Genomic DNA, 17,026 nt, shown 5'->3' with positions numbered 1-17,026 from the left:
CGAAGATTTGTCTTAATTTACTACCAGGACAGAAATATTAGAGATACGGGTAAGGATAGAAAAAAGGACTTCGGACATACCGTAAGTCACTTGCTATGCACATGATGAATGCTGCAAAGCAATGTATCCCAGTACACTGGCGCACAACACATGTTCCCACTGTATGATAATGGTATGCTAGGATCAACAAAACTGAAGAAATGGAGGAATTGATTTCTATAGCTAAGGAACATCCGGAGAGATTTAGGAAAACATGGGCATGCTGGAGTCATTTCAAATCCACTCCTACCTATCACTTAATAGTAAATGATCAATCTATATCTCCGGACTAAATGACCTAATACAATGCTGTATAGGGGAATACCCAGAGCACTGGGGACACTTTTATCACACGTAAGGAAGGGCTGTAGAGCTATATCATGACATGGCTTACGGTGTTTCTGCTCCACCCCGCTGTTCGATCTCGTACCATATTCTAAGCTTTATAATTACCTTTCTGGCTTGGCTAATACTTGGGGAGGTGCTCCATTTCAGCTTTTTAGTACCTATACACGCTACTGCCGCGTAACCTCTTACTCCCAGGATAGAGAATCAAATGCCTTATGGATATCTAGGCTGAGAACCATACTGGGGGTTAAAATGATGGATAAGATAAAAAACTTTGAGTGTTATCAGGAGCCTTCCTAAAGGTGACAAAGCCCACCTGATCTTTATGAATAAGATGATGCAATCATAAATTTATCTTAGTGGTGAGGATTTTGGCGAGAATTTTAACATTGACATTTAGCAGGGATATGGGTCAAAAGTTATGAGGGTCTTTGGAATTCTTCCCAGGTTTCGGGATCATGACTATTTGGGCTGTCCTTGACAACGGATATAAATCAGTGTGGGAACATAGGTGATTGAATAAGTTGGTCAAATGAGGAGCGAGGATGTCAGAAAATTTAATATATAACGCTGAAAAGCCTTCAGGTCTAGCAGTTTTTTTGCGTCTTTAGTGTTTTAATTGCTGCAAGGACTTCGGCAATAGTAATATCAGCCATTTTATTTGACATAAGTTGAGAAAGGCCAGAGAGATGGATATATTTCGAAATAGGGTGTCCGCCAGGTCCTTTTCGAAAAGGTTGTGAAGGCTGGTACAATGTGGACAAAACTGAGGAAAATGTCCACGATATTGGAAGGATTAGCTGTGATAACTTTGTTAGGTAAGCGTAACATGATCGGTTTAGTGTCCCGGGTATGGGCTTGGAGAAGGTTAGCCAGCATCAGGCTTAGATTATTGGCGCATGCATAATATTTATGCTGAGACCATCTAATCTGTTTTTCCACCTTATCGTCAAGTAGTATCATCACCTCCTGCTCATACTTCACTCTTCTGCTGACCCAAACACCAGGCCTGGAAGGCATGTGCGCTCGTGTACATCTCGCTCCCATGTCACTTTCCTCACACTACTTCTTCTCCTAACCTCTGGGGATATTTCCCCAAACCCTGGTCCTTCACCACCTCACTCACCCGCTAGGCACCCTCCTACCCCCACGAACCGCCGCAACCCCCTCAACCTTATACCTGTCCCTCTCCTCCCCGCATCCATCCCTCCACTCTCGGTTGCACTCCTGAATTCCCGATCGGTTTGCAACAAGCTCACTGCCATCCATGACCTCTTTATCTCCCACTCCCTCAACCTCCTAGCGGTCACTGAAACCTGGATCCAAGCCACTGACTCTGCCTCCCCTGCGGCACTCGCCTATGGAGGTCTCGTCTGGTCCCATTCACACAGACCGAGGGGCCGTAGAGGTGGCGGGGTCGGTGTGCTCTTGTCACCACTGACCACCTTCCAGGTCCTCCCAAACCCCCCCTCTCTATCCTTCTCCTCCTTTGAGGCCCACTGCATCCTACTATTCTCCCCAACCCCTCTGAGGATTGCAGTAATCTATCGGCCTCCCGGATCAGTATCCAGCTTCCTTGATGACTTTTCCGCCTGGCTGCCCTTCTTCCTCTCCTCTGAGCTACCCACCATCATCCTTTGAGACTTCAATATCCCTATCAATGTCAACAATCCGGCTACATCCCAACTCCTCAATTTAACCTCTTATTTTGTACTCACACAGTGCACACAGTCCTCCACCCACACCAATGGAAACACCCTGGACCTCGTTTTCTCCCATCTCTGCACCCTCCACAACCTCACAAACACCCCTTTCCCTCTCTCTGACCACAACCTCATTACGTTCTCCGTCTCCCCGTCCTATAACGCCTCCTCCCCCAAACGTCAAACCATCACCAGCCGTAACCTCCGCAACCTGAACCCGGCCCCTCTCCATTCTGCAGCTGACCGTCTGTACGACCGTATCCTTCCACTGTCATGCCCTGACCTGGCCCCTACTGCGTACAACGACTCGCTGTCAGCTGCCTTAGACTCCTTAGCACCCCTAACCACACATAGCATTAGATCCCGACCGCTTCAACCCTGGCAGAACGACCACACTAAAAATCTTAAACGACGCAGTCGTGTGCTGGAGCGATTATGGCGCAAAACCAGATCGCCTCGAGTGTTCTCCCTCTACAAATCCGCCTTCTTCACCTACACCTCTTCCCTCCATGCCGCCAAACAAGCCTACTTCGTAACCCTCATCAACACCCTCTCCACCTGTCCTCGCCGGCTCTTCTCCACTTTCAACTCCCTACTCTCCCCCCCCCCACCCCCCACCCCCACCCAGTACCTCACTCACTGCCCACGAGATTGCCAATCACTTCCAAAATAAGATCGATGCAATCCGTAAGGACATCGCCAATGCTCAACCTACCTTCCCACCTAGCCTCCCTCCCACCATAACCCCACCAACTCTCCCCTCCTCTTACCTCGCAACCGCCCTACCTCCCACCACACCTAACGTCCCGCACACTATAACCTCCCCAACACTCCACTCCTTCAGCCTTTCTACCACTGAGGAGGTCACTAAGGTCTTCTCAGAAGCCTGCCTCACCACTTGCCCCATTGACCTTGTTCCCACACAACTCCTCCGGTCACCCTCCTCCTCCATCCTACGCTCCCTCACCCACATCTTCAATCTCTCTACTGGCGCATTCCCCTCCCCCCTAAAGCACGCGCGCACATCACCCCCATACTCAAAAAACCCTCCCTGGACCCCACCGACCTGAACAACCTTAGACCCATCTCCCTGCTGCCATTTACTTCCAAGCTCCTTGAGCGCTTAGTCTACAATCGCCTATGCGCCCACCTCACTGACAACAACCTCCTCAATCCACTACAGTCTGGCTTCCGTCCCCTACACTCCACCGAAACCCCCTTACTCAAAATCACTAATGACCTGCTAACCGCCAAAGCTAATGGCCACTACTCAGTCCTCTTACTGCTCGACCTTTCCGCGGCCTTCGACACAGTTGACCACCCCCTCCTTAACAGACTACACTCCCTCAGCATCAGAGACTCCATTCTCTCCTGGCTCTCCTCCTATCTATCCCAACGCTCCTTCAGTGTTAGCTATAACGCTACCACCTCCCCCTCTCTCCCCCTCTCTGTTGGGGTCCTCCAAGGCTCTGTCCTCGGGCCCCTTCTCTTCTCCATCTACACCTCCTCCCTCGGCAAACTGATACACTCCCACGGCTTCAACTATCACCTCTACGCCGATGACACGCAAATTTACCTCTCCACCCCTCGCCTCGCCCCTTCAGTCTCCGCCCGTATCACCCACCTACTGAATGACATATCAGACTGGATGTCGCTCCATTTCCTCAAATTGAACCTTTCCAAAACCGAGCTCCTGATTTTCCCCCCCACCCTCTCCATCATGACCACCAACGCCACCATCAGTCCCACCCCACAAGCCAAAGTCCTAGGTGTCACTCTAGACTCAAACCTGTCCTTCCAACCCCATTTCCGATCGTTGGCAAACTCATGCAGGCTCCACCTCCGCAACATCTCCAAAATACGTTCGTTCCTAACCCCAGACACTACTAAACTTCTCGTTCACTCCCTTATTATCTCACGTCTGGACTACTGCAACTCCCTTCTCACCGGCCTACCTCGTCGCAGACTATCCCCGCTTCAGTCTCTCCTGAACTCAGCGGCCAGACTCATCCACCTTACCAACCGCTCCGCATCTGCCACCCCCCTCTGTCATTCCCTCCACTGGCTCCCGATTGCCCAACACATTAAATTCAAACTACTAACACAAACATACAAAGCCATTCATAACGCTGCCCCAAACTACCTCACTGTCCTGATACCCAAATACCACCCTACCCGTAATCTTCGCTCCTCACAAGACCACCTACTTTCTAGCTCCCTGGTCTCCACCTCCCACGCCCGACTGCAGGACTTCTACAGGACTTCTCCCATCCTCTGGAACTCACTACCCCAATCTATCAGACTCACCTACCCTCCTCACCTTTAGGCGCACCCTGAAAACCCATCTCTTCAGGGAAGCCTACCCCACCCTCACCTAACAGCTGATGTCCTCCTACCGCTCCATCCCCCACAGCCACTTCCTCCTCTACCACTATCCCCTCCCTCCTAGATTGTAAGCTCGAAAGAACAGGGCCCTTGACCCCCTCGTGTATTGTATTGTTACTGTATTGTCTCATGTACTGTCCCCCACTATAATGTACAGCGCTGAGCAAACCTTTTAGCGCTATATAAATACTGTATAATAATAATAATAGAAGGTTAGGCTCCACCCTGGTGGCTTCCAGCCGCTTGCATAAAGAGGCAGAGCGGGATGCTTTAAATTGAGCTACCAAATGCCCAAGGGTGGAGGACAAGGATGCTTCTTCTTATGAGATGCAAGTTGTATAAGTTTCTCTCTAAGTGTAGCTTTGTGAGCTTCCCACAAAATCATGGAAGGGGAAGCTGATTCAGTATGGCCAGCAAAATAAGTGAAAATGGAGTCTCAGTTCCAGCTGTTTCATCAAAAGAGAGTTGTTGAGGCTCCAAAAGTAGTGCTGAGGGGCTGAAAAATTTTTTTTTTTTTTTTTTTGGGCTGGTTTACCAGCCCCAAAAAAAAATGTGGTAGCGGTTCATTCTTTGTCCTTGACCTCAGGTCTGGATGTTGATCGGGTTTGCCTTGACGTGGGGCGTTGTCTTCAAGGCAGAGGTTCCCAAAGTGGGGTGAGATGAGCTTTGTGGGAAGAGGATTGGGAGCATGAGCTGTAGCTTGGTAGGACTTCCTGAGCATCTTCTGGCATGATAAAGGTGTAGGGATGGCCTTGGAAGGAAAAATATAATTAGAATGGGAAATTCCAATGGTATTTGATGCAATGGTTTAGAAGCGTATTGACAAATGGCTTCAATTCCCTGCATCTCAAGAGTGTTTGCGGGGCTAGGTCAGAAACAATTTGGTATTTGTGAGATTGAAATGTCAGGTTTCTGTTAGAACAAGCTGCTTGCATAACGGCCTCCTTGGTCTTGTAAAAGGTAGGTTTGACTATGATGTCACAAGGGGACCTTCAGGCCTCTTTGGGCCTAGGGTCCCGTGCATTCTGTCGAATTCTAGTCTCTCAATTGGAGTTCCTGGGATAAGTTCTTGTAGTAAGGCAGTAACTGTAGAGTTTAAGTCCTCTATGGATTTGTTGAGACCTCTGATCTGAAAATTACCTCTCCTGCTACGATTCTCCTAATCTTCAAGTTTCTGGAGAGCAGAGTCAAGGTCCAGTTTGATAGTGTCGATATCTTGTTCATAGTTATTGATCACCAAAATAGCATTGTTCATTTTGTGTTCAAGATCATTGAATCGGGATCCCATGTCCCTTATTTTGCGAGTGCTCTTAGTGGTAAGTTGTTCCGTTGCAGTATTTAATTCCTGTTGAAGTTTAAACTTCTCAAGCAGAGCTGAGTCTCGAACAGCCACTGCGATGGGATCTGCTATTTGCGCAGCAGAAGAACTGTCATTAGAAGAGTTGTTCAAATGGGATATGAGCTCCCGGGACAAGAGTGGATGTTCAGGTGAAGGTTGCGGAGAGGCCATTTTAGATGGAGGCCTTTTGGCAGCAGTGGCTGAGATCTTAAAGGAGCCTGTAGATGATTTGGTTGATTTGACCAGAGTAGCAGTAGAGTATTTCCCCTTGGTCCCGGAAGAAGCCAGGGGTACTTGGATGGCGGGCTGTCTAACGGCAGTGGTGGGTAATAATGAAAATGGCTCCAATGAGTATCAAAACCCACAGTGCAGTATCTAAGGTGGTAGATAGGTGTGATACTAGGAAGAGCACCGGGGAAAGCAAACACACACACAACAAACCCCAGCACCAGAGTCCAGCAGGAACGGAGTCAAGAAAATGTTTTTCCAAGCCGTGTGAACAAGGCCTCCAAAATGAAAGGGGGAGGCAACTGCAGCAGTTCCAGACAATAAGGCCACTCCTAGGTCAAACTGTGGGATCTGGCTGGAAAGCTGGGGATAGAGTCCTCAGTACAGTCTGACACTGGGGTAGGTGACACAGGCTCTCCTTGATTTGCTAGGGATACTGTCTTACTAGGCTCGCAGAGGACAGTCAGGCAGGTGAAGAGAGAAGGCAGGGTAATGCCAGCCTGGGAGTGGATGCTCCGTTGTGGTGGCAAGAATGTTTGCCCCTTCCCACATATGCAGAAATATCAGGACTAGTAGGGCAGCAGGCTATTATAGCTATCAGGCGTGGAGGCGGGTGGCAGACGGGGTTGTATGGCAGTCCCGCTATGGTGGCTCAGGACGCAATGGCTAGGTGAAAACCGGAAGTCAGGCCGTGGGGTATATGGGAAGCTGAGGCGGGCTGGATGGATGTACCAGCTGTCAGCAAGACCGCGAGCGGGGTTCTACAGAGTGTACTCACGCTGACTGCGAGAGAGTGTCGGCCGCCATTTTCCCCCGTGGGAAGATACCGCTGACAGTTCGGGTAGGCTGATGACACACTCCAAAGCATTTAATGTGTGTCCATCTTCATCGGCGCTCAACAGTGCCAATCCTTCTATGCATGAAGGTAAAAAACCTTCAGTGTGCAGCTCCCACCTCAGCCCCCCTAATACTTTCCTAAGCCTGATCTCAATCCAGCGATGTGCACAAGAGCAGCGGCTCTCCCAGGTCTCTCCCTCCTCATTGGCTCAGACACAGCAGCAGCAGCAGTTTGCTTCCACTGTTGTCAATCACAGCCAGTGAGGAGGAATTGGGATTGGGTCAAGCTGCGCTGTGTCTCTTATGGACAGTCAAAAGCAGCTCGAGAACAAGCACACATGAGTGCCCCCAGAGCAATCAGCTTGCTGTGGGGGGGGGGAGTCAGGAGCGCAGGCAGGGGACCTGAGAAGAGGAGGATTGGGGCTGCTCTGTGCAAAACCATTACACAGAGCAAGCATGACATGTTTGGTGTTTAAAAAAAAAAAAAAAACTTTTTAATATCACTTCAAGGAGTGATCTGTTTTTGATGGATTCCTTGTCTCTAAAACCCTAGTGGGAGACTGCTTATGTTATAAAAATGAAAGTGTATGTTGTGACCATAGATTTCGATTCATCTTCTATGTTTGTCCAACTTTGATCTGTACGGTAAAAGAGAAAAGACTTTTAGAAATAAGTATGCTTGAAAATATGAGCAGGATACTTACTAAGGATCATGGTATAAACTGGTTAGATTTTTTGTGACAAATGCACACTTCCTTTTTTTTTTTTTGGGGCACAATTGAAGTGAGTGATGATAATGTAATTTTGGAGTCACACAAAGGTTCAGTGTTCAAGAAAGGAAGTGCTGTGGCAGTCATAAGACCCACATGTTCTCTAGTCACGATGTCTAAATCATCATGGCTTGTATGCGGCCAGTACAGTTTAAACTTTTGTTCTCAAATTTTTCATGTAGCTATAATGTATAGTGGCTACATTATGAAGTATAAACTACAGACTATTATGTCATTTGGACTGTGTTTTATCTATTGTTCTAAAACTAGGAGTTATCCAGATTCCATATCTTCTTGAATGTAGACCTCACTCAGATTAGAGCTCTCAGACCTTATTGTGTGCACTGTGTGAATATATATTTCTCCATTAATTGTTATAGGTTTTCTTACTTTAATGTAAAACTGGACCCAAATTTGAAATTCATTCCCTCATAATTTTAGTTTACAGTCTACAATGTAGGGGGCAGACCTTTCAATCTTACAGTGATTCATTACTCTGAGCTTGCAGATATAAAGAGATGATCATCCATTTCCATCTGCTTATATCCACACATTTCTCAAACTTGAAAAAGAGGCAGCCTTGCCTCAAAATGCATAACCACGCACATGACATCACTTTGTGAGCCACATTCTTTCTATTGTTGGCTATCTTCCAGTGCTCTCCTGGGTTCCCATCCACATCCATAGGCTCCAATGAAAGTTGAACCCCAGCTCTCCTACACCTAGATGATTAATGGATTAAACTTTCTTCATATTCAATACTGAAGACCTTGGTACAGTGCATTGCCTGTATAGTTTTACCAGTGAGACATTAACCTGGTTCTCTTGGCTCCTCAGAGACCATGCTATAAAACCAAGTAGGCTTTACGGGGCCCAGTGATTGCTAACCGCAGTTCTAGTGCCACTGACCTGAAATACCAATGTGCCACACCACAAATCTTTTACCAATTTAAATTTTAAAGCATAAATAAAGGAATATCTTTTTTTTTTTTTTTTTTTTTGTTCTGTTTTGGATCAAGTGAAGATGGATTAGAACACCTGTTGGGTTCTTATAGCCTTCTGTAACCCCATTAGGGAGATTTACCCTCTCTATTTGTCCTATTTACCATTATCATTGAAAGTTAAAGTAAAATAGACACCACATTTTGGGTTGACCCCAGAAAAGTAATTAGAGGGGAAATTTTCCAATGGACATACTAGTTAAGGTGATCTGTGGGTTCCCAAAGAATTTTCTTAATTTGCAGAAATTTTCTCACTTGTTTTGGCTATGGGCCTGGAAGTGAAAGTGAATCTCCCCTGTGGAGCACTGATGGCAAAAAAGACTGGCAGGGGTTATAACCCTCCTTTTCTCTGTCCAAAATGAAAAAAAAGTTTTTCCTAGAATTGTGCTTTAACCTTCCTAGCGGTATGGCTAGGGGTTAATTTTCAGTACCAAAAGTGGTAACCCCTAGACACACTCGGGATTACACTGTAGTGTAACTTACCTTGTCCTGCGATCCCCCGATTTCCTCCCGCTGTGTCTTCCAGCCGATTTCGGCATCTGTCTTCCGGGTTCCCTTCCCTTGCGACGCAGGGGGGCGGAACTGGCGGGAGATTCAAAAAAGTAAAAACATGACATACACACAATACATTGTAATCTGTTAGTATTACATTACTGTATAAAACCATTTCATCTCAGTTTTGTCCCTAGTGCTTTGTCCAGTGCTCTGCCTGCACTTTTACCGTTCTTTCTGCCTGGAAAATTGAGAACGTCCATGGCATCTAAAAACCGTCCCTTTAGGTCAAAAGCGATTTTAGACCAGCTAGAAAACGGCAATAGTGAATCACTTGCAGAACTGAACAATGATTCATGGAGAAATTCATCCTCAGTCACTGAAAGTGACGACAGCGACGATTCTGCGACTGAGCTTAGTGATGTGCGAATTTGGTGCTCTATTTCAAATTTCAGTGTTTTTAGTTTGATTACATTATTGCATTAAATGTATTATTATATTTTTTTATAATTATAACTATATTCTAATTTAGGATTTTGTGTTTCAAACTTTATCATACCCAGGATGTTTACTAGACTTTTGTTTGGACAGATTTAAGTGAGTTATTCCTAACAATTACAGGCCTACAATATAAAACAAATTTCCATGCCAAACAATGTACTTTGACATTCAAAAATCTTGACATAATCAGACCGCCAGGGAGGTTAAAGGTATAAATGAATGGAGCCTCAGGGTGCCTGCTTTTACCTTTTTGTTAATGAGTAAAGGCTTCTTTGTTGCCTCGGTATGATTTAGTTTCACTAGGATTAAGCGGCCTGACTTCTGGGATAAGCCCCACCCTACTGCCCTTCATCCGTTTAGTGATGGAGGCACGAAGTATTGCTGATCGTCAGGGCTGGAAGTCAGGGAATGTCAGACCACGCTAACAATGTAAAACTAAATTAGGGAGGCACGCAGAACAAGTTTTTCTGGCTAGCAACAGTAGTAGCAGACATCAGATCTCATTCTCACAGATCTGGTGTGTGATTGTAGTGTCTGCATATCGTTATGTATGTTTAAAGTTGAACTCGAGGCACAGTGAGACTTTTAAACATTCTACTTTTTAAACATTCTAAAAAAAGGTAATTTTACCCTTTCTGGTTTACTTTTGAAGGATTTTCTTATTTTTCTGCCCTGTGATGATATCTCATGGGCTCTAGTTTAGGTCCCTTTAGCAGCAGCCTGTGGATGGAGCTGCTAACTGAGCTTCCTACATGGCCTTTTGTTTTTTTTTTGTTTTTGTTTTTTTGCACATAGGTGCACCCTGCCACTGTACAACCACATGCAGTGACAAAAGGGGAGTTGACGAAGGTGCAGAACACTTTGACCCAATTTGCCTATATTAAGATAAAAACATTCATGATGTGTGACAGGTATGCAGGGATCTAACTAGTTATAAAAGATTTGTTGTGCATGGAGTTAAGCTTTAAAGCAGTAAAAAACCTAAACTTGTAATATGTTGCAGCTTACCAATCCTTTAATATGGTGGCTGCATTTGTTTATTTTAGGCTTTTTTCCCCCTCTGTCTTCACCTGGTGAGCTGGCTAGTAACACACCTCTTGTATTGGACTTCACTCACTCTGGATGAAGGAACACAGCGGCACCTTTGGACAGCAGCATGGTCCATCTGGGGGGAGAGGGGAGTGTTAGATACTGTATATTAGCAGATTTAGATACACTAACAAATTCAAGCCAAACTGCATCTCATCCTACAGTTACACAAGCAGTTAGGCTGATAATTGTAAGCACCCCTTTTGGTGATTGTTTGTCTCAACCCTGAAACTACTACATCTGCAGGAGAGTTTGTTCTGTTGCAAAACAGACTTACTGGCTGGATCACCAGGTGAAAATAATAGACAACCGAAAAAAAAAACTAATACATCCATTACATCTAAAAATTCATAAGCTGCAATATAATCAAGGTTTGCTTTTGGATTTAATGCCTCTTTAAATTTTGCAAGGAACAAAATGATGACAGACATTGCATATCACAAGGGTAAATGTAACTAAATGAAAAGACTCAGCATGTTACAAACAGCACCGGAATGACGAGAGAGGTGGGCATAGTATCATGTTGGCAATCTGCTTGTTCTGACTAATTAGTTATACTGTAAAAGCATGGGCAGATAGTGACTAATTCTGCTTCCGCTTAATTCTGAATGTTAAAGACTTTTCTTCTACATGAATGAAATATTTTGGTTTACTGGAGATGATCCAGCTGCCAGCCATATAAGTAAGCTCTTAAACTTTGGCATCATAGGTCAGTGCTGCTAATACTAGTTTTCAGGTTCAGTTGTTGAAGGCTGTATCTCCATTTTTAAATCTGCCAGGGACCACTCACCCTAATCCAGCATCTGACGGCTGAGGTAATCTGCCTTCCAGTTCTTGACCCTTGGAATATGTATGCCGGAGAGAGCCAGTAACTAACCTTTGTGAGACGTGATGTGAGATGCCTCCAGTGCCGCTGCTGCATTTCTCAAGATCCCTGGAAGTATGGCATAAGCAAATCTGGCAGCGTTGTCCAATTTATCCGAAGCGGCAGACCCTATAGATGATCAGGCCAATGTGTCAACGACAACCCAAACTCCCAAAGCTCTGGCAGTGATGGGCAGTCGAGTCTCCTCTGGAGTCAAGGGATCCTGAGCAGAGTCCAATTTCAAGACCCTGCCCTAGTCCGGCAGGCTGGCATCTATTATGACCACAGTTTGATGAAGGGGAAGTAAGGACCTTCCATTCCGTAGAGCTGGAGACTGCAACCACCAGAGCAGAGAGGTACTCGCTGACCGCTTCAGGTGAATTCAGAGTTCCAAGAAAGAGGGTGACCTTCCCCTCTGGAATGGATTTCTCCTGTAGTGTTCTACAGTGTAAACACAGACTTCCTACTCCTGATGTAGCTATAAAACCCTGCTTGGTTATAGATAAAGTAGAATATGCTGTGTCTGTCAATAAATGGTAAGTACAAAAAAATCCAGTTTTTCATAAAACACGAAACTTGCAGAAGTGCATGTTTTCTTCCAATAATGTGAATATTATGACGCACCAGTGAGCGGTCAAAGCTGTACTCTGCAGGGTTTCTACATAAATGAAACCGCTGTCTCTGCATTGAAAGCTGTGCCTCCTGAAGATTGGGTATGTAGCTTAACACAAGTTACTTTAGACAAGGAGTTGCGAAATGTTGGCTGAATTCAGCGCAGTATGCAAGAGATGACGATAATGAAAAGTTAAATTGCTGCCTACAAAAAAACAGCCGTGCATGTGGGTTTGTTTATTTTTTTTGTAAATGATTCACCTAATGATTCATGTAGCAAACAAAAATGGTGCTGATGGTAGTTCATAGTCTGAGTGAGAAGCCATTTTCATATGATTGTGGTTCATTTTCTTACTGAATATCCTTTCCAGTATGGCAAATTTATAAAGGAGAGTGAATTTGTTTTTTAAATAAGTATTTTGTCAAAGGTGCATCCCACGGTGAAAGTGTAAACAGAAGTAAATGAAGTTTTATGACAGGTGGCACAATGATAAGAAGGTTCCCATGTTACAAACAAGCAGTGTAACTGGCACAGTTTGTATGAAAATAAAAAATATGCAAAATATGTGAACAAGGTGTCAACGAATTAAAGTGTTTGTTCATCAATGCCAGAAGTCTGCCAAGCAAATTTAAGTGAGTTGGAAGCTTTGGTGCATGAAGAGAACTGTGATTTAATTGGTATTGCTGATTCTTGGCTTCATTCTTCATGACTGGGCCATTAATATTCCTGGCTATGTTCTCTTTCGGAGAGACGGGGCAAATAGGAAATGTGGTGGGGTCTGCCTCTATGTGAGAAGTGATCTCAGAGCAAGTGTGAAAGAGGACCTAATTGATGGAGAGTGTGATGAGGCTGAAGTATTATGGGTGGAACTGCACATGGGGATGCATACTACAAAGGTAATCACTGGAGTTTGTAATAGGCCTCCCAGTGTTAATGAGGAGGTGGAGACTCAGCTCCTTGCACAGATCGAAAGGGCTGCAAGGGCTGGGACAGTGATAATAATGGGGGATTTTAACTACCTGGAAATTGACGGGAGAAATGGTACTGCAGGAACCGTTAAAGGGCAAACCTTTTCAAACCTACTACAGGACAGTTTTATGGTACAGTTCATAGAAGCCTCTACTAGGAATGATTTTCTGCTGGACCTGGTAATCTCAAACCATGCAGAGTTTTTATTACGAATATTTATATAAAAGAACATCTGGGTAGCCGTTACCATAACATGATTTCATTTATTGTTCGCTGTAAACAGCGAGCACATACGTGTAAAATAAAAACACTCAATTTTAAGAGAGCTAATTTTCCAAGGCTGAGAGCTGCTCTCCAAGACTTAGACTGGGAGGGAATATTGGCATCGATGAACAGAACACAGAAATGGGAGTTCTTCAAAAAGACTGTATGTAAACACACTGCAAAATATATTCCCATGGACAACAAGTTTAAAAGGCTAAAAATCAAACCTATGTGGCTTATGGCCAAAGTTAAAAAAGCTATAGATAATAAGAAAAGAGCTTTTATTAAATATAGAGATCAAGGAACGCAATCATCGTTTAAACATTACAAAGAATATAACAGAATATGCAAAAAGGAAATCAAGGTTGCACAAATTGAAAACGAACAACAGATTGCAAAAGATAGTGGGATCAACCCCAAACAATTCTTCAAATATATTAATAGTAAAAAGGTATTATTAAATATCTTCTTCAGCTCTGTGTATACAAAGGAGCATGGGGGAGCTCTTGTCCATAATGGGCATGGTATTGACACAGATCCAGATTATCCACATTGGCTCACAGTTGATATGATCCAAAAATATTTAGACCAAATAAAGGTAAATAAAGCACCTGAACCGGATGGCATACACCCATGGGTCACCCATTGAGCTCTGTCATTTCAAAGCCATTGTTTCTAATTTTTAGGGACTCTTTGATGAATGGCATAGTACCACTGGATTGGCGTAAGGCCAATGTGGTGCCAATATTTAAAAAGAGTCAAAATATTTACCAAGTAATTATAGACCTGTTAGTTTAACTTCTATAGTTGGGAAGATACTGGAGAGTTTAATAAAAGACCACATAGATGAGTTCTTGCTGGAAAAAAATATTTTAAGCAACAGACAGCATGGATTCATGAAAGACAAAAGTTGTCAAACAAATCTGATTTCTTTTTATAAGGGGATGAGCAAAACCTTGGACAGAGGGGTGGCAGTGGACGTGGTATACTTGGATTTTGCAAAGGCATTTGACACAGTTCCCCACACATGGCTAATGTGTAAGGTAAAGTCTACGGGCTTGGAAAAATCCGTATGTAAATGGAAAGAAAACTGGCTTAAAGATCATATTCAAAGAGAAGTGGTTAATGATTCATACGCTGAATGGTCTAGGGTTGTCAGTGGTGTACCCCAAGGTTCAGTGTTGGGACCCTTACTTTTTTATATATTTATAAACAATATAGGGTCTGGGATTAGAAATACCATTTCAGTCTTTGCAGATGACACCAAGCTTTGCAGTGGAATAACGTCCCTACAGGATGTCTTCAACTTACAACGACCTCAATGCACTGTTTAATTGGGCAACAATGTGGCAAATGAGGTTTAATGTTGATAAATGTAAGGTTCTGCACTTGGGGGCTAAGAATATGCATGTATCATACATACTAGGGGGAGTACAACTGGGGGAATCAATGGTAGAGAAGGATCTGGAAGTTCTGGTAGATCACAAGCTTAATAATGGCATGCAATGCCAAGCTGTGGTTTCTAAAGCAAGCAAAATCCTCTCTTGTATTAAAGAGGTATAGACTCCAGAGAGAGAGATATCATTTTACATCTGTACAAATCATTAGTAAGACCTCATCTGGAATATGCAGTTTAGCTGTGGGCACCAATTCACAAAAAGAACATTGGGGAACTGGAGAAAGTACAGAGAAGGGTAACCAAACTGATAAGAGGCATGGAGGAGCTCAGCTATAAGGATGGATTAGAGGAACTGAATTTATTCTCTCTTAAGAAGAGGAGATTAAGGGGGGATATGATCAACATGTATAATACATCAGTTGTTCATATAGTGAACTCGGTGTAGAGTTATTCACCCTGAGGTCATCACAGAGGACAAGGGGGCACTCTTTATGTCTGGAGGAAAAGAAATTTAATCTCCAAACATGGAAAGGTTTCTTCACAGTGAAAGCTGTGAAAATATGGAATAGACTCCCTTAAGAGATGGTTCTGGCCAGCTCAGTGGATTGCTTTAAAAAAGGCCTGGATTCTTTCTTGGATACACATAATATAACTGGATACTAACCCTGCAGGAGCAAATTGAATCATGCTTTGCTGAGTTTTTTTTCCTTCCTCTGGATCAACTGTGGGTATAGAATTATAACTTTTTTTATTTTTTTAATGGTTGAATTGGATGGACTTTTGTCTTTCAGCCAGCCATATAACTGTAATGTGCATTCATTTTAACATGCTTCAACCTGAAATAGAACATTTGAAAAAAGGAGCTTGAAAGGATAGAAATAGAGAAGCTGAATACGTTTTATTGTCTTTAAACATTTCCCGGCGTGTGTGTCCTCGGGAAGTGGTGGACATATCTTGATTATGGCTGAAGCTGCAGACATGATCCTACTATCATTCTTTAGTGCCAGTGATGCAGTTTCTTGAAAAATTGAGCTGAGCAGGATCACTTTTACAAGCAGCAGTAGGGTGTACCACCTCTCTGCACGCCGCCATTTCTGGGCTCTCCCATCCCATCGAGGAGCTCAGGACCGCTGTGGGTAGTCGCACCAGCTGACCATAGAATCGAAGATGGGGGGAATTTTTATTTTTTAAAACTTTAGCGATCTCCCTTATGTAGGCAAATGTAGCTTTTAATTACATGCAGAGTATACCGAACACCACACTTTTTATAGAGGTTTATGCCCTGACTTCTGCTGCCGCAGTTGCAGCCAACTCCAATGAGACCTGATACATCTCTTATGGCAACACTCCAAATTTAAGATACTGGTCCAGGTTTATCATAGCCCTCTACAACATATTGGGTGCCTCCTTAAACATTGATCCCACTACATGCATTTTTAGGTAATTTTAATTTATCTTCTTAGAATAAATACGAATCCCTGGTGGTTTCTTGTTTTTCTCATGCTTGTCGCATGAGAATGTTAGCTATCAAATGAATCGGTATATCTCCCTGACTCTAGACTGATTACAAGAGGCTAATATGTGTATAGCATTTCAGAAGCACACTTGCTTCTTACACTATGCCACACATAAATTTGTTTGTATCTGGTGCCACTGGTTAGGCACAGAATATCATCCTGTCACCTAAGGTGTAAGAGCAGTTCACCTGTGGCCTCAGTTCCTTGAGTTTCTGTTCTTAGTGCATGGATTGCATAAATGTATCTGTCTTTACAGGCTTTATAATTATGTAACCTTTTTATTGAATACCAAAGGATATGTATTTGTCTCTGTCTTTTTGACTTGTGTTTTTGTACTTGTGCCACAAAAATCTGATTAAAAAAGAATATAAAAGGACACAAGACTTTTACACTTCAAAAAACAGTTTCTAAGGAATTATTTATTTTTTTAACACGTCAGATATATTTATTGCAAAAGTGTAAACCTATTTATTTTTTCCCTTTTTATAGGATGAAGCAAATATAAATGAGATTGCAATCACGCACCATGTAAAAGAGGGACATGAGAGAGCTGACCCTTCACAGTTTGAGCTGCTGAAGGTACTTGGACAGGGCTCATTTGGAAAGGTGAGTGTTTAAGGCCTTGTGTATATGTGTATTTCTTTGCATCTGAATTGCTATATATTTG

The 17,026-nt window shown here is 43.7% G+C and overlaps 1 protein-coding gene across 2 annotated transcripts in view; it reads left to right on the top strand.

The window, feature by feature from the left end:
• RPS6KA3 (ribosomal protein S6 kinase A3) overlaps positions 1–17,026 on the top strand; it is a 225,680-nt gene that overhangs the window by 113,613 nt on the left and 95,041 nt on the right. For both annotated transcript variants that reach the window (XM_089683932.1, XM_089683931.1), the window contains one exon: positions 16,849–16,965. In XM_089683932.1, coding sequence (XP_089540058.1) covers positions 16,849–16,965 — 117 coding nt within the window. The remainder of the gene's footprint in view (positions 1–16,848; positions 16,966–17,026) is intronic.

The sequence above is a fragment of the Staurois parvus genome, unplaced genomic scaffold (assembly GCF_062004578.1).
Source record: "Staurois parvus isolate SC_StPar_1 unplaced genomic scaffold, SC_StPar_1.0 ptg000327l, whole genome shotgun sequence".
Taxonomy (NCBI): Eukaryota; Metazoa; Chordata; class Amphibia; order Anura; family Ranidae; genus Staurois; species Staurois parvus.
This window is presented reverse-complemented; position numbering and strand designations above follow the sequence as displayed.